This window comes from Eptesicus fuscus, chromosome 8 (genome assembly GCF_027574615.1).
Source record: "Eptesicus fuscus isolate TK198812 chromosome 8, DD_ASM_mEF_20220401, whole genome shotgun sequence".
Lineage (NCBI taxonomy): Eukaryota > Metazoa > Chordata > Mammalia > Chiroptera > Vespertilionidae > Eptesicus > Eptesicus fuscus.
This window is the reverse complement of record NC_072480.1, coordinates 75,549,832-75,571,847: the sequence shown is the minus strand read 5'-3', so window position 1 is coordinate 75,571,847 and position 22,016 is coordinate 75,549,832. Positions and strand designations below refer to the sequence as shown.

At 44.4% G+C, this 22,016-nt stretch overlaps 1 protein-coding gene across 2 annotated transcripts; it reads right to left on the bottom strand.

Moving 5' to 3' along the window:
• Positions 1–337: 337 nt before the first annotated feature.
• Positions 338–21,524, bottom strand: LAMP1 (lysosomal associated membrane protein 1). Of its 2 annotated transcripts, none has more exons than XM_028148784.2 (9): positions 21,278–21,524; positions 15,537–15,661; positions 13,034–13,250; positions 12,769–12,927; positions 4,549–4,847; positions 3,025–3,150; positions 2,064–2,130; positions 1,822–1,992; positions 338–1,291 (listed from the first exon to the last, which is right to left on the bottom strand). In XM_028148784.2, the coding sequence occupies exons 1-9, from the start codon at positions 21,327–21,329 to the stop codon at positions 1,152–1,154; spliced, it is 1,356 nt and encodes a 451-aa protein (XP_028004585.1). In that variant the 5' UTR covers positions 21,330–21,524; the 3' UTR covers positions 338–1,151. The 2 variants fall into 2 exon arrangements, with proteins under 2 accessions (XP_028004585.1, XP_028004586.1); XM_028148785.2 differs by having other exon boundaries at positions 15,537–15,658.
• Between the last annotated feature and the right edge of the window lie 492 nt (positions 21,525–22,016).

The window sequence follows — 22,016 nt, the reverse complement described above, 5'->3', positions numbered from 1 at the left end:
GGCCCATCTTCAAAGGGTGATCCTGTTTCCAGACCCGCACGTTCCAGTGCAGCGAGGGAACCCACGCACTGCCCTTCTTCCCCTCCTCATTCTCAGGGAGTGGGTAGGACAGCACTATGGCTGCATTGTCACAACTGAAGACTGACGTTTAGGTACGACTCATGTTCTCAAACTGCCACCAGCAGACTGGCTACACACACATCAGCTCTCCCAGAAGCAGGGTGGCGTGGGCAGATTCCCCACTTGCAGTTGTTATTGGCACCACTCCACCCCAGCTTACACACTGCTCTCCCCCATTCATCCCGAGAGCTGACAAAAGCACCAGGTCCAGACAAAGAAAGAAAGAGACATTTTATTAGCATTGTTACGGCAATGCATTAAATGAAGGGATCCTCAGTGCACAGCCCACCCGAGCTGCAAGCGGATAAATCAGAGAGTGAAACCGATTATTGTACACAAGTGCAGACACAGGATCACCCTGAACCTCAAACAGAAGATTGAAAATCACTTTACAAAAAAAAAAAAGTAAGTAAAAATAACACCCATTTTTCTATTTAAAAAAATGCCAGCTCTTGAGTGCAGAGCATGGAAAGACCAATCGCTTCAATGCTCAGCTGTGCAGCCTGTGGGGGCCAGGCCTGTCTTGGCTTCTAAAGCGTAATTTAAGCATTCCAGAGTTTCCTCTTTTGAAGCACTTCTGTTTTAAAATTTTCTTTCTCTACTAATTTATGAACTGTGTCAGTCTAACAGTTAGCCAGCCTTCATCAGTTGTGAGTGTTAAGAACAGAGAACCTCCCTTTGTAAGGCTTATATCTGAGTCAAGAATGAAGAGAAACTAAACAACACAACCTTAAAAAGTCAAATGATAGTGGAGCCAGTGCCCATTTAGAAAAGCACTCTTACCCTCCCCCCTTAAAGTTCTACTTTGGTAAATATTAACCAGTTAGCAAAATATTTAACCCCATTAGCAAAATTAACACCGTCATTGCAATAGTTACTCTTTGTGCATAGTAAATGTTGCAAGATGAACTTCACATTGGATAAAGCAGATCTGAAAATCAGTTTGCAATAAAGTGTGCCTCCCTCAACATCAACCTAAGCTCAGGGAAATGAACAGAGAGCCCTGCAGCTTCTGCTGGTCTGTGGCCGGGCTAAATCGTCTGGTAGCCAGCATGGCTCCTCTTTCTGCCGATGAGGTAGGCAATGAGGACGATGAGGACCAGTCCTGCCAGGGCACCGCCCACGGCGATGGGGATCAGCATGTTATTCTCATCCAGCTGACATTCTTCCACTGAGGAGACAAACGGGAGCACACCACGTGCATGTGGGTTGTCACCATGTGGACCCCACAGAGGCCTCTCCCTCCTCTCTCCCTCTGCCCACCGCCACACCCAGCAGGGGAGGATTATACCAGGGAGGGGGCCCCAATTCCAATTAATTATCACTTGGAGAAGCTACTACAGAGGCGGGGCATTCTGTGTGGCTAGGAAATTATGATCAGTGTGCAGTCCTTGGGCCCTTCTGAACACTGAACTCACCAAACAGATAGCATTTTAATATCCCAATTTAATAGGGGGAAGAGCCACACTACTTGTTAAAAGAACTGCCTTTGCTCAAATAGTGACATGCTCACAACTGAGACATGCTGGGCATTTTGGAAGCAAGCTAACACAGGAAGGGGAATTTGCTCTAAAACTCTCTTAGGCTGGGAAAGGGAACCTGCACTCCCAACCCCTCCTTGCAACACAGAGGCTAAACAGAACCAAAGCCTGCTGAAGCCCACTCAAGAGTCTGAAACACGCTGCCTTCAATGCTACTTACCAGACCCAAACTTGTCGCCTTCTACCTGGAAAGCCTGGACCCACACTTTGAAAATGTTGACAGAAAAGGCATCTGTGACCCAAATGTGCTCCTCGGCGTTGCACTTGTAGGAATTCCCCATAGTGGCCTGCAGTGCTCTCAGTGAGCTATTGGAGGCCTTGAAGGTGGGGTCTGCAAAGGCAGGTGAGAATTAGTGCTCTGAGACACCCACTGGGTGGACAGGGGAATTGTGGGGATCTTACCTTTGGCGTCAGGAAGAGTCATGTTCAACTGGATTTCTTTCAGGAAAAAACGGCTAGAACTCGCATTCTTAAAGAGAAGAAGATAATCCTTAACCAGTCAACAGATTCACATATTTGTTGTAAACTTTGGTAATAAATTTGATCTCTCATATTTCTAAGCTTTAGAATGAAACTGAAGAGTATCATGTCTGTAAAAGGCATCATATAAATATCAAGAACACAAAGTATGATTAGTTCAAGATCTTCTTACATAATCAGATTTTATGCTAAAAGGACTGAGGAAGCCTTATTCTAAAAAGGTAAACTCTGCCCCCCCCCCTGCCCCCCAAATGTTTACTGAGCTTTAGGGAAGTTAAACTTCATTATGAGAAACCCAACTGTTAACAGTTCACCAGCATAGTGCATTATAAGTATTCAAACTTTGTACTTCTTATTCTTCCCATGTTATTTTAACTTTATGTATGATTCTTCCCAGGCAGGTATAAAGAAAAGAGGTACAGAATACAGAGATGCTGCTTCTTGGTAAAGAGGTGAGGGAGGCTGACCTGAGCAACCGCCCTGAAGTCACCCCTTCGCTCTCTGCAGCCACAGAGACTGTCTGCAGTCTAGTGCCAACAGTGGCAACTGGGCACACAGCAGGCACTCTCTAATGTCTAATGAATGAATGAATGAAGGTCCACTTGTAAACAAGAAAGGGGAAGGGGGAGCTAAGGGTCCAAAAAGACTGACAAAGGAAAGGCAGAGAAGACTCCTCCTTCCCAAGGCAGAGCTCTGGGTTTCAGGACCTGCCTTCAGTTTCATTCTGGTTTGCACACGGTGTGCTCAGCTTAGGCACTGTGGCCACGAGACACCAAGTGCGTGAGCAAACACAGTAGAACAAAAACCACAGTGAGATGCATGCTAAGATGCCAGGCAGGTCTGGCACTGAAGCCCCCTGAGGGAAATGAACATGGACACTCACCATTCCAAATTGGAAGGCAAGGAAAGTGCTGGTCTCACTCTGGAGCTCCAGGGTCACCCGCTGGGTAGTGCAGCTCCCACTGACTTTGGTGTTATTCGGGTTAATGTTGAATACTCTGGTCATAGTCTACGTAAGAAAAGCAAACAAGTTACCATTCCATCTCCCACCCTGGGTCCCCTATTGTTGAAAAACAAAAGCAATCCTAAAAAGCAGTAACCTCAAGCTCACTTTCACTTTAACCAAAACTATAAGAAAAACATTAAAAGTTTACACTAGTGCAGATTTCTGGAATCAAAAACAATTTTTAGTGCTACTTCTAGTTGCTACTTTCAAAATGGCCCATACCCATGGGAAAGGTGTAGTAGATCCTAGTGCCCTTCTCACCCTGTCTCCCAGCGGCCACACCCTTTACCTTCATCACAAGCAAGTTAATTGACACAGCTCACTGAGTTTGTCATTAGGGAAAAACATTATTTCAAAGGAAAAGCATAAAAATAACATTTAACCTTTTGCACTCGGATGTTGAGTGTGACTCGACACGGTTAGCATCGGTAGCAGCTCGTATGTCGAGCCACACTCGACACGTAGTTTCACCGCGGGGGGAAGGGGGATTTTTGTCTATTTTTCCAGTATCTTTTCTTGTTTTCATTAGCATGAAAGGACAAGTAAAATGCAAATGCCGTCTCAACTGATGCCAAAAAAGAAAAAATGAAAAACCGGTAACGCATGTGAAATTTATTAGGAAACTAGTACATGATCTTGTTGGAGAATTCAGAGATGGTACACTAACTTCCAGGGGTAGATTATTATCCACTATCTTAGAGCAACGTTTAGATGGAAAGCTCCATATAATCACACCCCACCCTAACAAAAAACACAAAGATTGTGTTGTTTGTTCTAACAGAAAAATCAAAGGAGGAAGAAGAGAGACGATTTATATTTGCAAAACATGTGAATGTAAACCAGGTCTTCATGTGGGTGAATGTTTCAAAAAATATCACACCATGAAAAATTATAGAGATTAAAATTACTCTTTGAATGTATCAATAATTTGAAATATAAAAAAATCCAAATAAATAAGTTTGTATGAAAAGAAATTCCAGTTTTTTATTCTACTGCCGCGCTTTGTAAAATCTGGGGTATTTAAAAAATTAAATCCCGAGTAGAATAAAGGAATCGAGAAAAAAGCGAGTGCAAAGGGTTAAATGTCTGAGTGGTAAAAATTAAGCAAAGTTTAATATTTTCTCAGAGGTCAACAAACTGGTTCTATAGAGGCCAAACACCGCACGGTTTATGCTTTGTCTCTGCCACAATGACTTGATTCTGCTGTTTCAGAGGAAAGCTGCCACACTATGGGTGTGCATGGCCGTGGCCAATAAGCTAAGTACAGATACAGGCACACTGACTTTTATTCCCTCTGGTTTATATTCTGAAAGGCCGTGCACACACACTGAATTCCAAGCCTCGTGTGCACCAACACTGCAGCGCACAGAGAGAAAGGGGGCTCCTTGGGGCTCAGCCTACCTTGTCGTCCTTCTTCTTGTAGGTGACATTTAGCTGCAGCCCCATGCTGGCAAGCAGGCAGGTTCCGTTGGTGCCACTCACGTTGTACTTGTGCACTGAGGGGCTCTCAGGCACTGGGGATGGTGAAGGGTGGGGAGGGGTTGGTGAAGGGTGGGGAGGGGAAGGGTGGGGAGGCGTAGGGTGGGGAGGAGATGATGAGGGGTGGGCAGATGTTGGTGAAGGGTGGGGAGGGGATGACGAGGGGTGGGCAGATGTTGGCGACATTGTTGGGGAAGGTCCATCTTGCATACAGCGTGTCTCTGGAGAAACAAGGGGGGATTAATCATACTGTTCACAGGAAGGAATTCTGGTTCCTTAAAAACAAGAGCCACAGGAACGCTGAGCTCCAGCTCCCTGAGCTCCTTGTAAACCCCAGCAGACTTTCTCAAATAGCCCCACCCCTCAGGACAGGGGTCAATTATACAGGCAGGCAGGTACTGTTGTCCCACACAGCAAGCTGAGGGGGACGGCAATGTCCAATTCACTTGTCTCCACTCCTGTCACTGCGTGATGGTTCTAAGTGGACACTTCCATTTTAGCCTCAGGGCAGCCCCATGCTCACAGATCTATCCTCTTCTGCCTGACAAACGTTCTCTTCCTACTGTGAGGTCAAGTTAAAAACCGTAACTCTCTCACATGCCAGTGGGACAGCCAGACACACGCCATCTGAACTAGCTCTCTGAGCTATTATTGCATGATGCTGGAAACAGGCACAGAACAGCAGAAGAGGGGCCTGGAGCTCACAAGCTCAGGAGGGACAGACACACACCAGACACACAAACCTAATGCCATTAACACAAGGCCCATGGGAGAGCAGAGGAGGCCCTTGGAAGGACAGGTGGCAGGTAGCCCTGCAGGCTGAGACTGGAGCTGAGACTCAGTGCACAGGGTCGGTCAGCTGCTGTGGGTTTTTATTTGGGACAGGGTGGTGAGGGCTCCAGCAGGCACTCTCATGTAGGCAGAAGGCCCAGTAAGTGTGAGAGCAAAAATCCCCAAAGAGGAGACAACAATCCAGGACATGAGGGAGGATGGAGTACAGACAGGCCATAGCAAAGGGACTTGGTGATGTCCCTTCTCCCAAAGGAGAAGTCAGATTTGTGGAAGAGGTGTCTGTGGGGAGAGGCCACATTGTTCCCCCAGAGGAGATGCTGAGGAGTTTGAATGGGATTCTGTTGCTCAGAATTTGACCCACCATGATTGTTTACAACAAAATTTATATTCAAAATAAAAGCAAATGGAACCCACAGTGGAATAGCTCAAAATTTTCTCCAGGGACAAGAAAGAGGTGCTTCCTGTGAAGATTTCAGATTACTTAACATTTTATAACACCTGCAGCCCTTCTAGGATACCACAATTAGATTCTTTCTCTTACCACTTTGTTTCTGTGGGCTACCAACAAGTTGAATATAATATTCATACAATTTCAATCCAATTCTGACTCTTCCCACAGTTTTGCTAGTCTGAGCCAAGGAAGCTGGCTCAGACATCCTGGTAGGGAGCCAGTCAGTAGTTTGTGTAACTTTATCCACCACCTGTTTTCACTTACTCTAAACTAAAACGAAACTTCAATGTAACTCTTTCAGTTGCCAATTCTGCCTCCATATCCCATCTACTTAGGGGAGGAGAGATAGGATACTTCACTCCACAAAATGTAACACAGGGAAAATTCGACATACTTTCTGGAAAGTTCAATTCACCCAGGATCCCTTCAATCCCTTCCCACAATGTAATATTAGAGAGTAAAATGCCTTTCTAGACAGAGGTTCCCTAGTCAGAAAAATGCAGAACTTAAGAAATCTATAAGGATAAAATGCCCTCTTCCTTCTGAGTTATAAATGCAAAGTCCACTCTCTAACCAATACCAAAGCCCTTCCTGCAGAAGGCTCACAAGCCACAAGGGAGATAATCCTATATAATAAAACCCCAATATCCAAATCGACCAAACAGGTGAAACAACTGGTCATTATGATGCGCACTGACCACGGGGGGGAGGGGGGAGGGCCCGCAACGCTCAACACAGGAGCTGCCCCCTGGTGGTCAGTGCACCCACAGGGGGAGCACTGCTCAGCCAGAAGCCAGGTTCACAGTGGGCAAACATGGTGGTGGGAGCCTCTGCCACCTCTGTGGCAGCGCTAAGGAGCAGCAAGCCGAGTGGTAAGGAGCAGCAAGCAGGTGGGCAGTAAGGAGCGAGGGGTCCCGAACTGTGAGAGGGTGCAGGATGGGCTGAGGGGAAACCCCCCATGCACAAATTTCATGCACCGGGCCTCTAGTCCTATATAATAAAAGCCTAATATGCAAATTGACCGAACAGCGGAACGACCAGTCACTATGACGTGCACTGACCACCAGGAGGGCAGATGCTCAACGCAGGAGCTGCCCCCAGCTCGCAAGCCCAAAGCCAGCCAAGGCAGGTGCCAGCAGGGGGCCCCCAAATGCCCCACCAGTTGCCCTGCAGAGGGAGGCGACCGGCGGCTGCGGGGTGCAGGGCCCGTGAGCAGGTAGCGCCAGGCTGGCTAAGGCAGGTATCAGCGGGGGCCCCCCTGATTGCCAGTCAGGCCTAAGGACCCTACTGTGCACGAATTTCATGCACCGGGTCTCTAGTCACAAATAGAATGCACTGAGTATATTCAGTGCCACCTGTGGAAAGGCCTCTGGAAAGACTAGGGCCATGGTCAGCAAACTGCAGCTTGTGAGCCACGTGCGGCTCTTTGGCCCCTTAAGTGTGGCTCTTCCACAAAATACCACGGCCTGGGAGAGTCTATTTTGAAGAAGTGGCGTTATAAAGTTTAAAAAATCTGACTCTCAAAAGAAATTTCAATTGTTGTACTGTTGATATTTGGCTCTGTTGACTAATGAGTTTGCCGACCACTGGACTAGGGGATCCAGAAGTTGCTATACTGGGTCACCATTAGTTTTCCCCACAAAGAAAACAATGGGAGAGGAGGGTGAAGGGCTGCGCAGATGCCTGCATGGGACTCACCCCAAATCCATTAACCCAGCGTGGGCTTGGGCCCAGAAATCCAATTCTGAACAGAGTGAGACTCATTCACCTGCCTTTCTCCAGCCTCCAGAGCATTCTAGAATGATAAGCATCTACCCTACTTTGGCAGACCTTCAGGAAAGAAGATACCTGATTTTCTTCAGAACTTATCCTCATCAACAAAACTGACTGGAAAGTCAGTGCAGCCTTGACTTATTTATTTCCTTTTAAAATAAAATCTCTAAATAGGTGAGCTTTTTTTTTTTTTTTTAGGTAAAACGATACATATGTAAAGGCAAAATGAACAAGGACTTTCTGGTCAAGGCGACTACTACACTACTGTTAAGTACAACCACAGAAGCCCACTCTAATGACCATGCAATTTATCTAATAAAAATTTTACCCTGATACACCAAAGTTGTAGGTTCAATCCCTAGACAGGACACATACAAGAACCAACAAATGAATGTATGGGTGACACAACAAATTGCTATTTCTCTCTTTCTAAAAGTCAATAAATAAAAAAAAAAAATAAAAACTTTACCCAGGCTTTTATAACCAAAAATTTAATTATTTATTGCAAACGTGTTAACAATTTATTAAGGATCCATGAGTAGTATAGAGTAGGGGATATAAAAATATGCATAACATATTTGGCATGGGATCTTTTCCTTGAAACAGGGAATTCAGTTGACAAGAAAAATATTTAAAAGTACCGAAAGCACGCCTGGCGTTGCTCAGTGGTTGAGTGTCAACCTATGAACCAGAAGGTCACGGTTCGATTCCTGGTCAGGGGACATGCCTGGGTTGTGGGCTCGATCCTCAGAGGGAGTCGTACAGGAGGCAACCAATAGATGATTCTCTCTCATCATTGATGTTTCTCTCTCTCTCTCTCTCTCTCTCCCTTTTTCTCTATGAAATCAATAAAAATATATTTAAAAAAGAACATAAAAGTACCTAAAAATCACCCTGGTCAGTTTGGCTCAGTGGATAGAGTGTCAGCCGGAGGACTGAAGGGTCCCAGGTTCAATTCCAGTCAAGGTCACACACCTTGGTTGCAGGCTCGATCCTTGGCCCTGGTTGGGGTGTATGCAGGAGGCAACCAATTGATGTGTCTCTCTCACATCTATGTTTCCTTCTGTCTCTCCCCCTCCCCTTCCATTCTTCCAAAAAAATCAATAGAAAAATATCCTCGGGTGAGGATTAACAAAACAAAAAAAGTACCTAAGAATCAAAGGAGTGAAACTGGCACAAAAGAAGACAAAAAATAAGAAATGGCTCAATTCTAATAAAAATCAAGTATTTTTAAGCAATTTATATTGTTATGGTAGTATATGAGGTTAGTTATGACAAATCTACTTTTAGGGAAAATGATCGTCTCTTTAATTACAAAATAACATTAATAGCAACCATTGTTCAAAAACACCCAGTAAGACACTGAGAATAGACAAAAAGTAGTGGAATGACATGCTGGCTATGCTCCCTAAAGATCAGACTCTGCGTTAGGGTCATAGTAAGTTGAGTAACCTCACAACGTTAGCAGTTGAGTGTTTTTTTGTTTTTTTTTAAAATATATTTTATTGATTTTTTATAGAGAGGAAGGGAGAGGGATAGAGAGTTAGAAACATCGATGAGAGAGAAACGTTGATCAGCTGCCTCCTGCACTCCTCCTACTGGGAATGTGCCCGCAACCAAGGTACATGCCCTTGACCGGAATCCAACCTGGGACCTTTCAGTCCACAGGCCGCCGCTCTATCCACTGAGCCAAACCAGTTAGGGCAGCAGTTGAGCTTTAAAAACAATTCAGATTGCTCTGGCTGGTTTGGCTCAGTGGATAGAGCATTGGCCTGCGGACAGAAGGGTCCAGGGTTTGATTCTAGTCAGGGGCATATACCTCGGTTGCAGGATCCTCCCCTGCCCAGTCCCTGGTTGGGGCACGTGCAGAAGGCAACCAATGGATGCATTTCTCTGACATCGATATTTCTCTGTTTTTTCCCTCTCTCTAAAAAAATCAATGGAAAAATCTCCTCAGGTGAGGACTAAAAAATTCAGATCAACTTCATTCGGTATATAAAATGTCTAATAACTATGTTGTACACCTGAAATTAATATAACATTGTATATCAACTAATTGAAAAGTAAATCTCAGATCATGTTATCAATTACTGTATTATACGGTGTAGACCCTTCCTTAAGGAGCATCAATCCATATTTGAGATCCAGAGGCTTCAACTTCTCCCCACCCAGCACCTCCATCCTGAACAGCTGCCTACGTATCCTAGGACCCAGGCCACCCAGACCAAATCCCATAAAACAGGGTGTCAAGCAAGAAGTCACGGTTGTGTGAGAGGTGATGTAGGAGCAGCTCTCGACTTCACCCAGCCTTCCTGGCCAATGATAAGAGAAGGAAACTTCAATTTCTACAGGATACTCATTAACTTTAGGATGCTTCTTAACCCTCCTCAGCCCAGATTTACTAAGAGAGTGCTCTAGTGTCTTTGAAAAAGAAGTAAGATTTCCTTTCTAAAGTACATACATATTGGCACAGGTGGCTTTAACAAAACTGAATCAAGCTTTGATAAGAGGGGACCACCACGAAACATGGGGAGGTGGGTACGATGTCTTAGACCCGTTCCACAGTGAGGGTGAGCTCAATGACCAAACTTCTTACCACCAACTTGAAGGAACATGGTGGGTGGCACCGATGAGCTCCAAATAACCCAGGACTCCCAGGTTGGAAAGCCAAAACCCCAAAGCCCCAGGTAACCCCATGTAGGACAGGAGCATACCTCTGGGGAAAGGGCTATTGGCTGGGGTTCAGATGTCAGGATAGCCTCACATCTGTACCTTTTCCACTTGGAATCACATGCATATGTCCTCCATTGGAAAAGTAATTAAAATGTAGGATGCTGGCAGGGGAGACAATGTGCATTTGTGGGGATGGGGGATATGAGAGAAATCTCTGTACTTTCCAATTTTGTTTTGAACCTAAAACTGCTCTAAAAAATAAAGTCTATTAAAAAAAAAAACCCCAAAGTAATTAATTAACCCCAAAACAAAATTAGTCTCTCTACTGTCACATCTGTTTTTAGACTAGAAACGGTAGTCCTGTTACAGGGCTCCACTGCCCGTGTGAACCCTGGTGGCGTGACACCTCACTTCAAAGCACCATACTGGGGAGCCCGCCTGGGGAGGCCTGGTCATCTCTGTGTTCAGAAGCCTTCGAAGCAAAAGAAAACAAGTTGGAAAGTATTGAGCTGTAACTACAGCCACTTTCAGGGCCAATTCTAGTGAGGTGCCTGCACTGAACCAGTAAGCCAGAGATGCTATTATTTCCTAAGACCTTCTGACAGTTTTTGCTTTTTCCTTTTTCTGCTCTTGAGACCTGAGCCAGAAGACTGATGCAACCCAGGTAGTTGGGAGATTTATCATTGTGAACACAAATAACTTGAAGTATTTAGCTTGTTGATCTAACCTCCGCTGGCTTAGCTACTGTCTGACTAAAGTCACCTTTCATCTGCCTGAGAAGGTGTACCTTCGAGTGTGCACACACCTGGACCTACTGCCTTCGAACACTGCTCACGCCAGCGCAAGAGGAAAAGTCCTCGCACTCCATCACCCCTTCCTGGGGAAGGTGCATGCTCACCCAGCCTGCCAGGCCCAGTTTGAGAAGAGGCTGCTTGGTGGAAAGGCCAAGCCCATTTCCTTCAGAATCTCCTGCTGCTCCAGCTCACGCAGATCTCCACTGGTAAGCCCTGCACACTTGCTACTAGTTGTATTTCTCCCAGTTACACTTGGTTTCTTTTAGTCCTAGCCCTGCTACTAACACTCTTCCCATTAGGTCAGGGGTCAGCTAATTTTCTCTGTTAGGGGCCAGATACTAAACATTTTAGACTTTGTGGCTGTCGGGTGTCTATTCCAACTCAACTCTGCCACAATGAACATGAAAGCGGCCACAGAAATAGGTGAGTGGATGATCATGGCTGTGTTCCAACAACACTTTAGTTATGGGCACTGAAACCTGAACTGCAAAGAATTTTCACGTCATGAAATATTCTTTTCATTTTTTTTAACCTTAAATTTTAAGCATAAGAACCATTCTTAGCTTACTGGCTATACAGAAACCAGAGGCAGGCTGGACCAGGCCTGCAGCCCAGTTTGGCAGCCCTGCTAAGAGTACCCCTGTCTCTGAGGACTGTAACAAGCTGCACAAAAGGGCCGAATGGTTCATCCTGCTAATTAGCTCTGGTGATGGTACAAATTAGCCACTCTCCAACACTCACTCTGAGCCTTCAAGCAAGACCACTAGGGAACAATGCAAATCAAAGGCCCAGCAGGTCTAAAGAGGAGGAGGAGGAGGTTGGGGAGATATATGATGATGGAAGGACACCAGACTTGGGGTGGAAAACACACAATACAACATATAGATGATATATTATAGCATTGTACACCGGAAACCTACATAATCTGATTAACCAATGTTATCCCAATAAATTCAAAAAGATTAGAATGAGGCGCTGTTCTTAACACACCCTCTAGCAGGCAGAGACAACTTCCCCAAGGCAACCAACCACTTATCCCCTTACTCTTTAGAAAAATAATACTAATCTGTTCATTGATTGCTGGAATTTGGGGAAGAGAATTTTCTTAAGTCAAAGTAAAATGACAGCCCTATTTCTTACTCTGTGCCAGGCACTGAGAGACCCACTTTGCATAAATTTCCTTTTAAATCCTAACAACCTTCTAACACAAGTTATTATCCTTATTGTACAAGTGAAGGAAATGAGAGGTTGACTACCTTAGCCAAGACCTTGGAGCTGGGTTGGCAGGTGCCTCGTGGGGTGTGAGGGTGTATGTCATGATCCCCTCAGAAAGGCACTCAGAGTCCTTTCACCATCTGCCCCGAAGGTCTGCCTGAGCTCCCTGGACTCCATTAGCTCTAACAAGGGAAGACCCAGAGAGGCTTTCAATTGCTTTGCCCTTTTACCCCTTTTGATCAATTTTGTCCTAATCTAAAGAGGTCATCTCTAAAGAGAAAAAAGGTTTGGTGGACAGCTCTTCTAAGACAGAAGCTGCCTGCTCTGTCCCCAGCCACACAGATGCTCATCCATACCTAATTCTCCCAGGCACCAGAGCACAAAGCTGCTTCTGCATTCAGTGAAGTCAGACTAATGACATTAGGGCCAAGGGCAGTGTCTTACCTTCCTTGCTGAAGCTATCATTTGAAAGGTATGCCTGGATGGTGGCATCAATGAACGTGACAGTTACATTATTCATGTGGATCTGGTTGCTGCTCACACATCTGTATTTTTTATTTATGTCTGCCATGATGTCAGTCATGGATTCTGCAGTCTTGGCTTCTATATTAGAAAAGAATAAAATTTTAATTACTTACTTAAAAGTAATTTTAGACACTACCCCAAACCAATTTTCTTCACTTCGTAATCGGTCAATTTTTGTTCTTACCCTGGGAGCTTGCATTGGGGAAAATCTGTGTGTCTGACAAGTTATAAACAAAACGCATCATCTGGACACTGTAACGTGTAGCATTTCTTGCGAAACTGAGGGTCAGTATATGTCCACTTCCAAAAGCAATCATGAGACTGGGGTTAGAAGCATTCTCTTTACCACAGGAGCTGCTATTTAATGTTTGTGCATTAGGTGGCAGGCTGAAGGTCGAATTCTAGAACAAACACAATGTCAACAGAACCCATTAGAATGTAGGTTATTAAAGGGATTCAGAAACACTAAATAAAGATCCTTTGTAAGTATGACATAAACCCAGTTCCTCAGTTCCATCTCAAATGGCACTGTTAAAGTATTTTTTTTTAAATATATTTTTTTGATATTTTACAGAGAGGAAGGGAGAGAGATAGAGAGTTAGAAACATCGATGAGAGAGAAATATCGATCAGCTGCCTCCTGCACACCCCCCACTGGGGATGTGCCCGCAACCAAGGTACATGCCCTTGACCAGAATCGAACCTGGGACCCTTCAGTCCGCAGGCCGACGCTCTATCCACTGAGCTAAACCGTTTTCGGCTGTTAAGGTATTTCTAATATAAACAAAAAACACAAAGAAAGTCAGCATTAAATTTCAGTAAGAAAAGCCATTCAAGCCCTGGCTGGTGTGGCTCAGTTGGTTGGAGCATTGTCCCCTGCACCAAAAGGCTGCCGGTTCCATTCCCAGTCAGGGAACATACCTAGGTTGCAGATTTGATTTCTGGTGGGAGCACGTCAATGTTTCTCTCACATCAATGTGTTTTTCTCTCTCTCCCCCCCCCTTCCTCTCTCTCTGAAGATCAATAAAGCCATACTCTTGGGTGAGGATTAAAAAAATAAAGTAATTCAAGTGTTAGAAAAGGTGACTTAATTTTTCATATAATTACAAATTCTTCATTAATATAATTTTAACTTGGCCGAGACCGGTTTGGCTCAGTGGATAGAGCGTCGGCCTGCGGACTCAAGGGTCCCGGGTTCGATTCCGGTCAAGGGCATGTACCTTGGTTGCGGGCACATCCCCAGTGGGGGTGTGTGCAGGAGGCAGCTGATCGATGTTTCTCTCTCATTGATGTTTCTGACTCTCTATCCCTCTCCCTTCCTCTCTGTAAAAAATCAATAAAATATATTTAAAAAAATATATATATATATAATTTTAACTTGCAACAAAACAGAATTAAAACTAAAATTATCTTAGTGAACTCAAATAATTCACATGTATTTTTATTTGAAAAAGGCTATTACTACTTGTCATAGAAATGTTTGTTTAAAGAATATGTCTGTTTAAACAAAGAAAAGGTGTTTACACAGAATTGTTTGAATTTACTATTATATGCAAAACGAACAACTAGAAAACAACCTACTGTCCATCAAAATTAACTGGGCTGACTAAAATAAAAGAACCATGATTAAGCTGTATACAAATGCTGTCCTAAAAAAAGACAGAATTACACGAGGTGACGAAGACATGCTTTGCGAAATAATGAGGCACATGACTGCATATGGATGATCCCATTTGTGTAATAAGTAATATATAACAAGACAATATTTTAAAAATCCAAGCACAAAATATAGTGAATAGAAATGAAAATAAAAGGTGCTTGGACAAGTCTTTAGAATTTGAGACTTTTCTACAGAACAAAACCTTCCCAGTTTTCTTCTATTTTGACAGAGACCACATTTGTATCTAGACCAGTACAAATGAATTAATGAGGCTGAGCAGCTGGCACAAAGTCCAGAGTGCGCTAAAGAAACTGCTGATCTTCCCAGCAATCCTAGGCCCCACTATTGCCCTTTGAGTGGTAGTAAAAAGGTATGACGCTATCGAAATGGAGATAAAGAAAAATGGTGGTTACAAGAAGGAATTGAAAACAAAATTTGAATTAAGGATATATTTAAAAGAGTACATGGTAAATAGAATAAGTGAAATGTCATTAATAGGTAACTGACTAAGGAAGAAATACAAATGCTGTTTATTTGTTAGAAATGCAAAAGCCTATCCTGTAGAAGTACAGAGTTGTTTTAACAAAACAACTAAAAACATTTATCAAATTAGCACAATGCTTACGGCATTGCACATCAACTGTTTATATACAATTGTGGAGTGTGATAGTTTATAGAGAATAAATTCAACAGATATACTTAACTACCAATAGTGGGATGGTTTAACAAATTAGGTTGATTAACATAATGAAGATTACAAAAGATAATTACAAAGAAAACTGGGGAAAAATGCTCATAGTAAAATAGTGAAAGCAGAGCACAAAATGGTTTGTATATTTTGATTGCAACTTCAGTATACAAAACAGCACAGGCTACTGAGGAGCTGAGAAGGAACTATGCACACATTAAGATAACTGTTAAGGAGAGATCATTTTTCAAACATTTACTTGAAAATTTTTAATAATCTTCTCTCTTTCGTATTCAAACACACACACATGCATGCACATACACAATGTGCTGTTTCCTACCTTAGAGCCACTCTGGGTATTATAGTTGGTCAAGAAGTTAGCAGAGAAGTTGGCCATTATACAAGTTGTCCCGTTGCCATCCTTCACCTCAAAAAACACAGCTGATGCACCATACACAAGGCCTGCTAACTCCAGAAGAGACAAAAATTACCAAACATCTTTAAGAAAATATCTGAGGTATTTCTGTTGTCTTCAACTGTAGCAATAATGGATTTTATCAGAATACTTATCAGGAAGTCACATGTTAATTTCTGGGTCACCACGGGGCGTAAGTGCTCTACACTGGTTCCTCAGGAAATTCCATGGGGTCATGGAGGCACAACTCAACCTAAATATTGACCTTCTACAGAAATCCACGAAGAGCTGATGATATCTTTCACTGTGGACTTAGACCGCTATTTAAAGTTAGATGTTTTTACCTCCCATGGACTGGTGGTGTGGAAGAAAAGTCATGGACTCAAAGATCTAAGATTTTTGCCTAATTTCAGAAAGGTTCTCAAAAAACAGTAATTAAATTGGACCTGGACTTGGCTGTGTGACCTTAGGACTTCAGTCAATCTGTCTAGGTAGGGCTTCCATATGCCAGGGGCATGGGACAGAGTGAAAATCTCATGGATCTTTCTAGCTTGAGAGTGATCACTGCTAAATATACCTCTTTAAGTAAGTTCTCAGGGCCAGTGACATCTCTGGCTTCTTCATATCCCACCACCCTGATCAAGCCGTTTAGTAGCAAATTGTAATCGGATCAGTATGGTACAGAAGTAGGTAATTTTACAAGTGGTACGTTTTAGTACATTGTTCTTCATAGATGGGTAAAATTGGTTTAAAACCGAAGAGCTGTCAGCCATCACAGTGTACTATAACATTCAGAAGTGGTGTGCTCCTCCCTTCCCTCCTCCCTGTCTGCTGCTACAAGCTCCTACATGCCCTTTACCAAGCAAGCATTTCCACACCTGGCTCTGATCACCCTAAGGGTAAAATATGACTCGCACATTCTGAAGGCAGCATACTCAGAGGACACTCAATTAACTTTTCATTCTAAATCCCTTGTCCCTGGCAAAGTAAATGTCTCCAATGAAACCAATTCATTTTACCCTTGAGATTTTCACAAAATAAAATCTTTAGAGCCAACAAGTCAAGCCTAAAGAAAAGAGTATAGCCAGAAACCTCACATATCTTCCCATAAGCCTCTGGTAAAGAAAATACCAAAATCTATGTGCATAAAGAAGAGTTGCACCCTAACCGGTTTGGCTCAGTGGATAAAGCAGTCAGCCTGCGGACTCAAGGGTCCCAGGTTCTATTCCAGTCAAGGGCACGTACCTTGCTTTTGGGCACATACCCAGTGGGGAGTGTGCAGGAGGCAGCTGATCGATGTTTCACTCTCATCGATGTTTCTAACTCTCTATCCCTATCCCTTCCCCTCTGTAAAAAAATCAATTAATAATATATATATATATATATATATATATATATATATAGAAGAGTTGCTACACCAAAATGAAGCAAACTATGGTAAACAGGAAAACCTGTGCACATTTTTTTTTGTCTGTTTTGATTTGCAAAATTTTAACCCACCTCTGGAATACTCGGGCAAGATTACACTAAAAGCATTTCCAAAAAATTGAACATTTTATTTAAAACACTTAAAAGAAAATTATTCCATTAACTTGTTTTTGACACAGTAAAGATTTTTAAAACACGTGCTTTCTGAGAGGATGGGTAAAGCATTCCAGAGGGAAAAGCAAAGCCAACTGGTAGAAGCAAAAGTGTGTGTTAACGCATGGGCGCTTTACCTTGGCCACTGCGTGCCCGTGCATATGCTTCCTCAGGCCTGAAACACCCTCACCTAGCCCTGGTCCCTCGGCTGGAGAGTCTGTCACATTCGATCACATGTGTCATGGGCACAGCAGGTCACTGTCTCCCATGGGAGCGCACGTAGGTCAGTTCTCATCAAGCTGACCTTTGATAAAACAGTTCCTGAATCATTAAAAAAACAAAAAACTTTCTACTGACTCAAAGCACTTCATTTGTAAACATTTCACATTAAGTACTTTCAATCATACAATTTTTCATTTAGTAAATATGTTGAGGGGCTGATCTTTCAAAGAAAAACAAAGTATTACTAAAACAATATAAGCTTTAGCAGCACTAGATGCCCACATTAATTCTGGAGAGGCCCAGAAATGTTCAATGATTAAAACAAGAAACTTATCCTAGAAGCCAATTTTGATCCTGAGAAAAATGTCTAAAAGAGGATTAGAACATAATATTCGGAGAGATTATTATGTATGTTAATGATCATAGTACAGTGGCAGTTGGTGAGGGGGAAAGAAAACCCTTCTCAAGCCAGTTAAAATGTTTGCAGTAATTTGAGGGGTGTCCCTCTCAAAAGTCAGCTTCCTGGCCTATTGGCAACTGCTAATCTCTAGCAGTACTTCACTCAGATGAGAACTCGATCATTTCTCTAGGTGTTACATAAAGGAGTAACTTTGTCCTATTCCTTTAAAACATTCCTACTTGTTGCCCTAACAGGTTTGGCTCAGTGGATAGAGCGTCGGCGTGCAGACTCAAGGGTCCCAGGTTCAATTCCGGTCAAGGGCATGTACCTTGGTTGCGGGCACATACCCAGTAGGGAGTGTGCAGGAGGCAGCTGATCAATGTTTCTCTCTCATGGATGTTTCTAACTCTCTATCCCTCTCTCTTCCTCTCTGTAAAAAATCAATAAAATATATTTAAAGAAAAACACCAAAAACCATTCCTACTTGTAGAAATTCCATTCTTTAAAACAAATGCAGCAATGGGAAACATCCTGCTTGAGAGTAAGAGAGATCTTGATTCTATGACAGACTCCCCTACTACTGTGTGACCTTGGGCCAGTAGCAACTACCAAACCTTTGGTTTAGATACCTGCAAAATGGAAATTAAGAGTGCTGACACAACAGGGTCATTAGAGCATCAAATTGAGCCAAAAACATGTAGAGTGTTCAGTACAAGGCATTGGCACTGATATTAGCTATTATTTTTTAAACATTCAGTGCTATACAGACCTCATCTATCAAGTTCATCATTGAACCCTTAGTACCTGACACAAAATGTCCATTATTTTAACAAGCACTTGTAATGCACTTGCTATGTGCCAATTATAGCTCCAAGCACATTACTGATAAATTATCATGGCAATCTTAATTGGTAGACATATTATGACTCTCCTTTACAGATGTAGAGACTAAGGCAGAGAGATGTTAACTAACTTGTGCAAGGTCACACAGCTAGTGAGTGGTACAGAGCCAGGTCTGCTCACGCAGAGCATGTCCACCCATGCTAGTGTGGGCTGGCTGCAGGGTGAGTGCCATGGCTGAACCATACTTTCTCTCCAGCACTCATTGAGCAAGCAAATACGCTTTAAATTATGAAACACTCACTTCTGAAATGAACCACAACCTCTAGAGGCAGGGCATGAGTATGTAGATTTCTAAAAAGCTTATGCATGTTTGGTTAGAGACCATTACTGTAAAACTGAGCACTTACTATGTGTGAGGCATGAGCTGGGCTGTAAGATGGGGAAGGGAAATACAAGTGCAAAAATAATCACAACTCAGCTGAATCAACGCTCTAGTAAAAGAACATGCTGTAGCATGTAGTCAAGTTCTGTGGACGCAAACTGAGCGAATACTAATACTGCCTGGAATGGGACTGCAATTTTGTAAATTCAAAATTATGAACCCAAAACATTTCCATCTCAAATCTACCAAAGAATTTGGTTGCAAACTTGGGACAATTGACAAAACTCCCACAAGCAAGTGTAAGATTAATTAGCATAAAACCCAATACTTCCTATCAGCGGTCGCCAACCTTTCAGACCTCACGGACCACCAATTGGCGACTGCTGTAGTGACAGTTCTTCATTTGGAAAGGGAAAGGAAGCCACCTAGTTGACATCAATGGTTTAAAGAGTCACACTCAATTATACTATGATACAAAAGAAGGTGGAAGTAGTTTCTACTCATTAATGCAGGAGGAATTAGTAATTTAGAAGCTTGTTCTATTTTTAGAAAATATGCTTTTTGGTGAAATTGTGTATTAAAATAAACATTATTTTTTAAAAAATAGACCTAAATCCAAGTTAATGGACCTTTCTAAAAAGTTAGATTTTAGTTGAATATAAAACTTAAAAGATATGCAATGGGCATTAAAAAGCTAATTACACACACAATACTCCAAGTTATTGCCATGTAGAGAAGTTAAGAACTTTCCCTCTTCATTTTTAAGATGAGTTTTTAAAACATGAAACAAAATATTCAAGTCCTAATGCTTGTGAGCTCTTCTAATAAATCACAATGCAGCCGTTCTGACATGACAAAACTTATTCCAGCAACTCCTCTTGTAACACCTGCCAGTGAAGGGCAAGGCTTCAGGTTTACTGCTGGAATAAGGTCATCCCTTGTGGTTCTTCACGCAGCTCAAAGAACGAATTTTACATAACAGGCAACACAAAAATGGCAAACCAAAATTTATTCAATCACAATTAACAGAATTTTAGAGTAAGATGAAACTTAAGAGATATTGAAAGAATTTGTGGGCAGGAGGAGGAAATGTGTACCTGTATCTATTTAACTCGCGTGCACTCCCATCGTATTTCAGATACTACCACTTAGCTAAATCTTCCCGTATTATTTGGGAGGGAGTGAGAAAGAGTGCCATATACAGATGGCCTCTGAACAGACTTAAAATCAAACCACGTAATGATTACCGTTTAACAAACAGCACATATTTCCCTTTCTTATTAGGACAGACAAATGAAAATAAAATCTCTCAATCAAGAAAATACTGAGCACCCACTGACTGCTTCTATGAATTATGCAGAGTGGTGGAGTGCCAGACGCTTCCCAACGTGTTGAGTCCCGCGTTTTGACTCACAGGAACCAGCACATAGAACAGTGGCAGCAGCTCTTTACAAGGATCCACTAGACATGAACACTGCCATTGAGAAGCCGAGGCCTGCTCCTGCCTCTCATGTTGCCCCCTATGAGCTCTCCTCAACTCCTAAAGATAACTTTTAAGTCATTCCAGCACCAACTTAAATTCGCGGTAACATGTAAGCACTGCAGGCCAGACTGGAAAACAGGCAAAGGTTCCTTTAAAGCGCCAAGGACGAACTCTAAAAGGCCGGGATCACCACGCCGCCTTATTCTCTTCTGGCTAAGACCCGAGTTGGAAGCAGCACCAGGTGGGTCGCCCGCTGGGAGCACCGAGGGACCGCGCAGGTCCTGGCGTCTCGGGGCGCAGAGCCTCACCTGGACCTCCGAGGCCGAACTTGCCCGTAAGTTAAAGACACAAAGCACACTTTCCAGATATCACCAAGTCACCCAACTCGTAATGCACTTAACATCCCAGAAAACGAGTTTAGTGGCCCAAGGGCGGAACAGGCCCTCGGCTGACAACCTCCCTCGTCCACCTCTCCGCAACTGGATCCGACTCCCCAGTCGGCGACCAGCGGACTCCAGCCGGACCCCACGCGAGGACCTCGCAAGTGTGCGGGGACGACTCGCGGGCCCGCCCGTCGCCCGGGCCCAGCCCGCAGCTCCCGGACTTGGTAGCCCCCGGGACTCCGTGTAGTTCTCCCCACCCCCCCAAGACACCCTCCCCGCAGGCTTCCCGTGCTCCCGAGCCCCACCGCGCAGCCCCCAGACCTCTTGTAGTCCGCCCTCCCCGCAGACCCCCGCTCCCGGCCTGACCCTCACCGAGGAACAGCAGGAGCAGCGGCTGCCGCCGGGCGCCACCGGGGGCCGCCATGGGCACCAGGGCCACCGGATCGGGAGCCCCGAGGGGTCGGTGGTTGGGCCGCCGGAGGATGGGCGCTGGGAAAGGCGCTGGGGGCCGGCGTGAGAGCGGCAGATCCCTCGGTCTAGAGGCCCAGCAGCTGCGGTGCTCGCGGCAGAAAAGAGACCCTGCGGCCGGCTGCGCCCCGTCACGTGAAGCGTCGCCTCACCCACGCCATCACGTGACCTCACAGATCTCGCGAGAGTGAGCGGTTGCCGGCGGCCATGCGCCTTCAAGTGCGGTGTCCTCCCCGCGCCCGGGAATCGGGTGCGTGACACCGCTAGTCAGGTGACCGTGGTGTCACGTGACTCGGGCCCGGCTCCCAGATCCCCGGCCCAGTTGTCCACGGCCGGAGGCGGACAGTGGGCGGTGGCTCGGGGTAGAGGAGGCGGTCCCCGGGAAACCTGCAGGTGAGGGAGCCGGGGGCGGGGCTGTGAGGCCTGCGTCGGGGCGGAAGGGGATCCGTTTTCCCCGGTACGTGGGAGGTGGGGTCCCTTAGGAACCAGCTGGGCGGTCGCCAGAGGTTAAGATGAGTTTGACCCCGGAGCCGTGCTGAGGGGCGGGCGCGGTGGAGGCACGCTCCTGGTAATCCCGTGGCTGTTATGGGGCATCCTCGACTAGATGAGGAGTGAGGATTTCCACAGGAACCATTTTTGGGGA

Excerpts from the sequence above, each read along its gene's own strand:
- LAMP1 (XM_028148784.2), bottom strand. The coding sequence starts at position 21,329 with ATGGCGGCCCCCGGTGGCGCCCGGCGGCAGCCGCTGCTCCTGCTGTTC. Across the intron at positions 15,662-21,277 it reads GCTGCTCCTGCTGTTCCTCG|CAGGCCTTGTGTATGGTGCA; the intron begins GTGAGGGTCAGG and ends TTCTGGAGTTAG. Across the intron at positions 2,131-3,024 it reads TTGCCTTCCAATTTGGAATG|AATGCGAGTTCTAGCCGTTT; the intron begins GTGAGTGTCCAT and ends CTTCTCTTTAAG.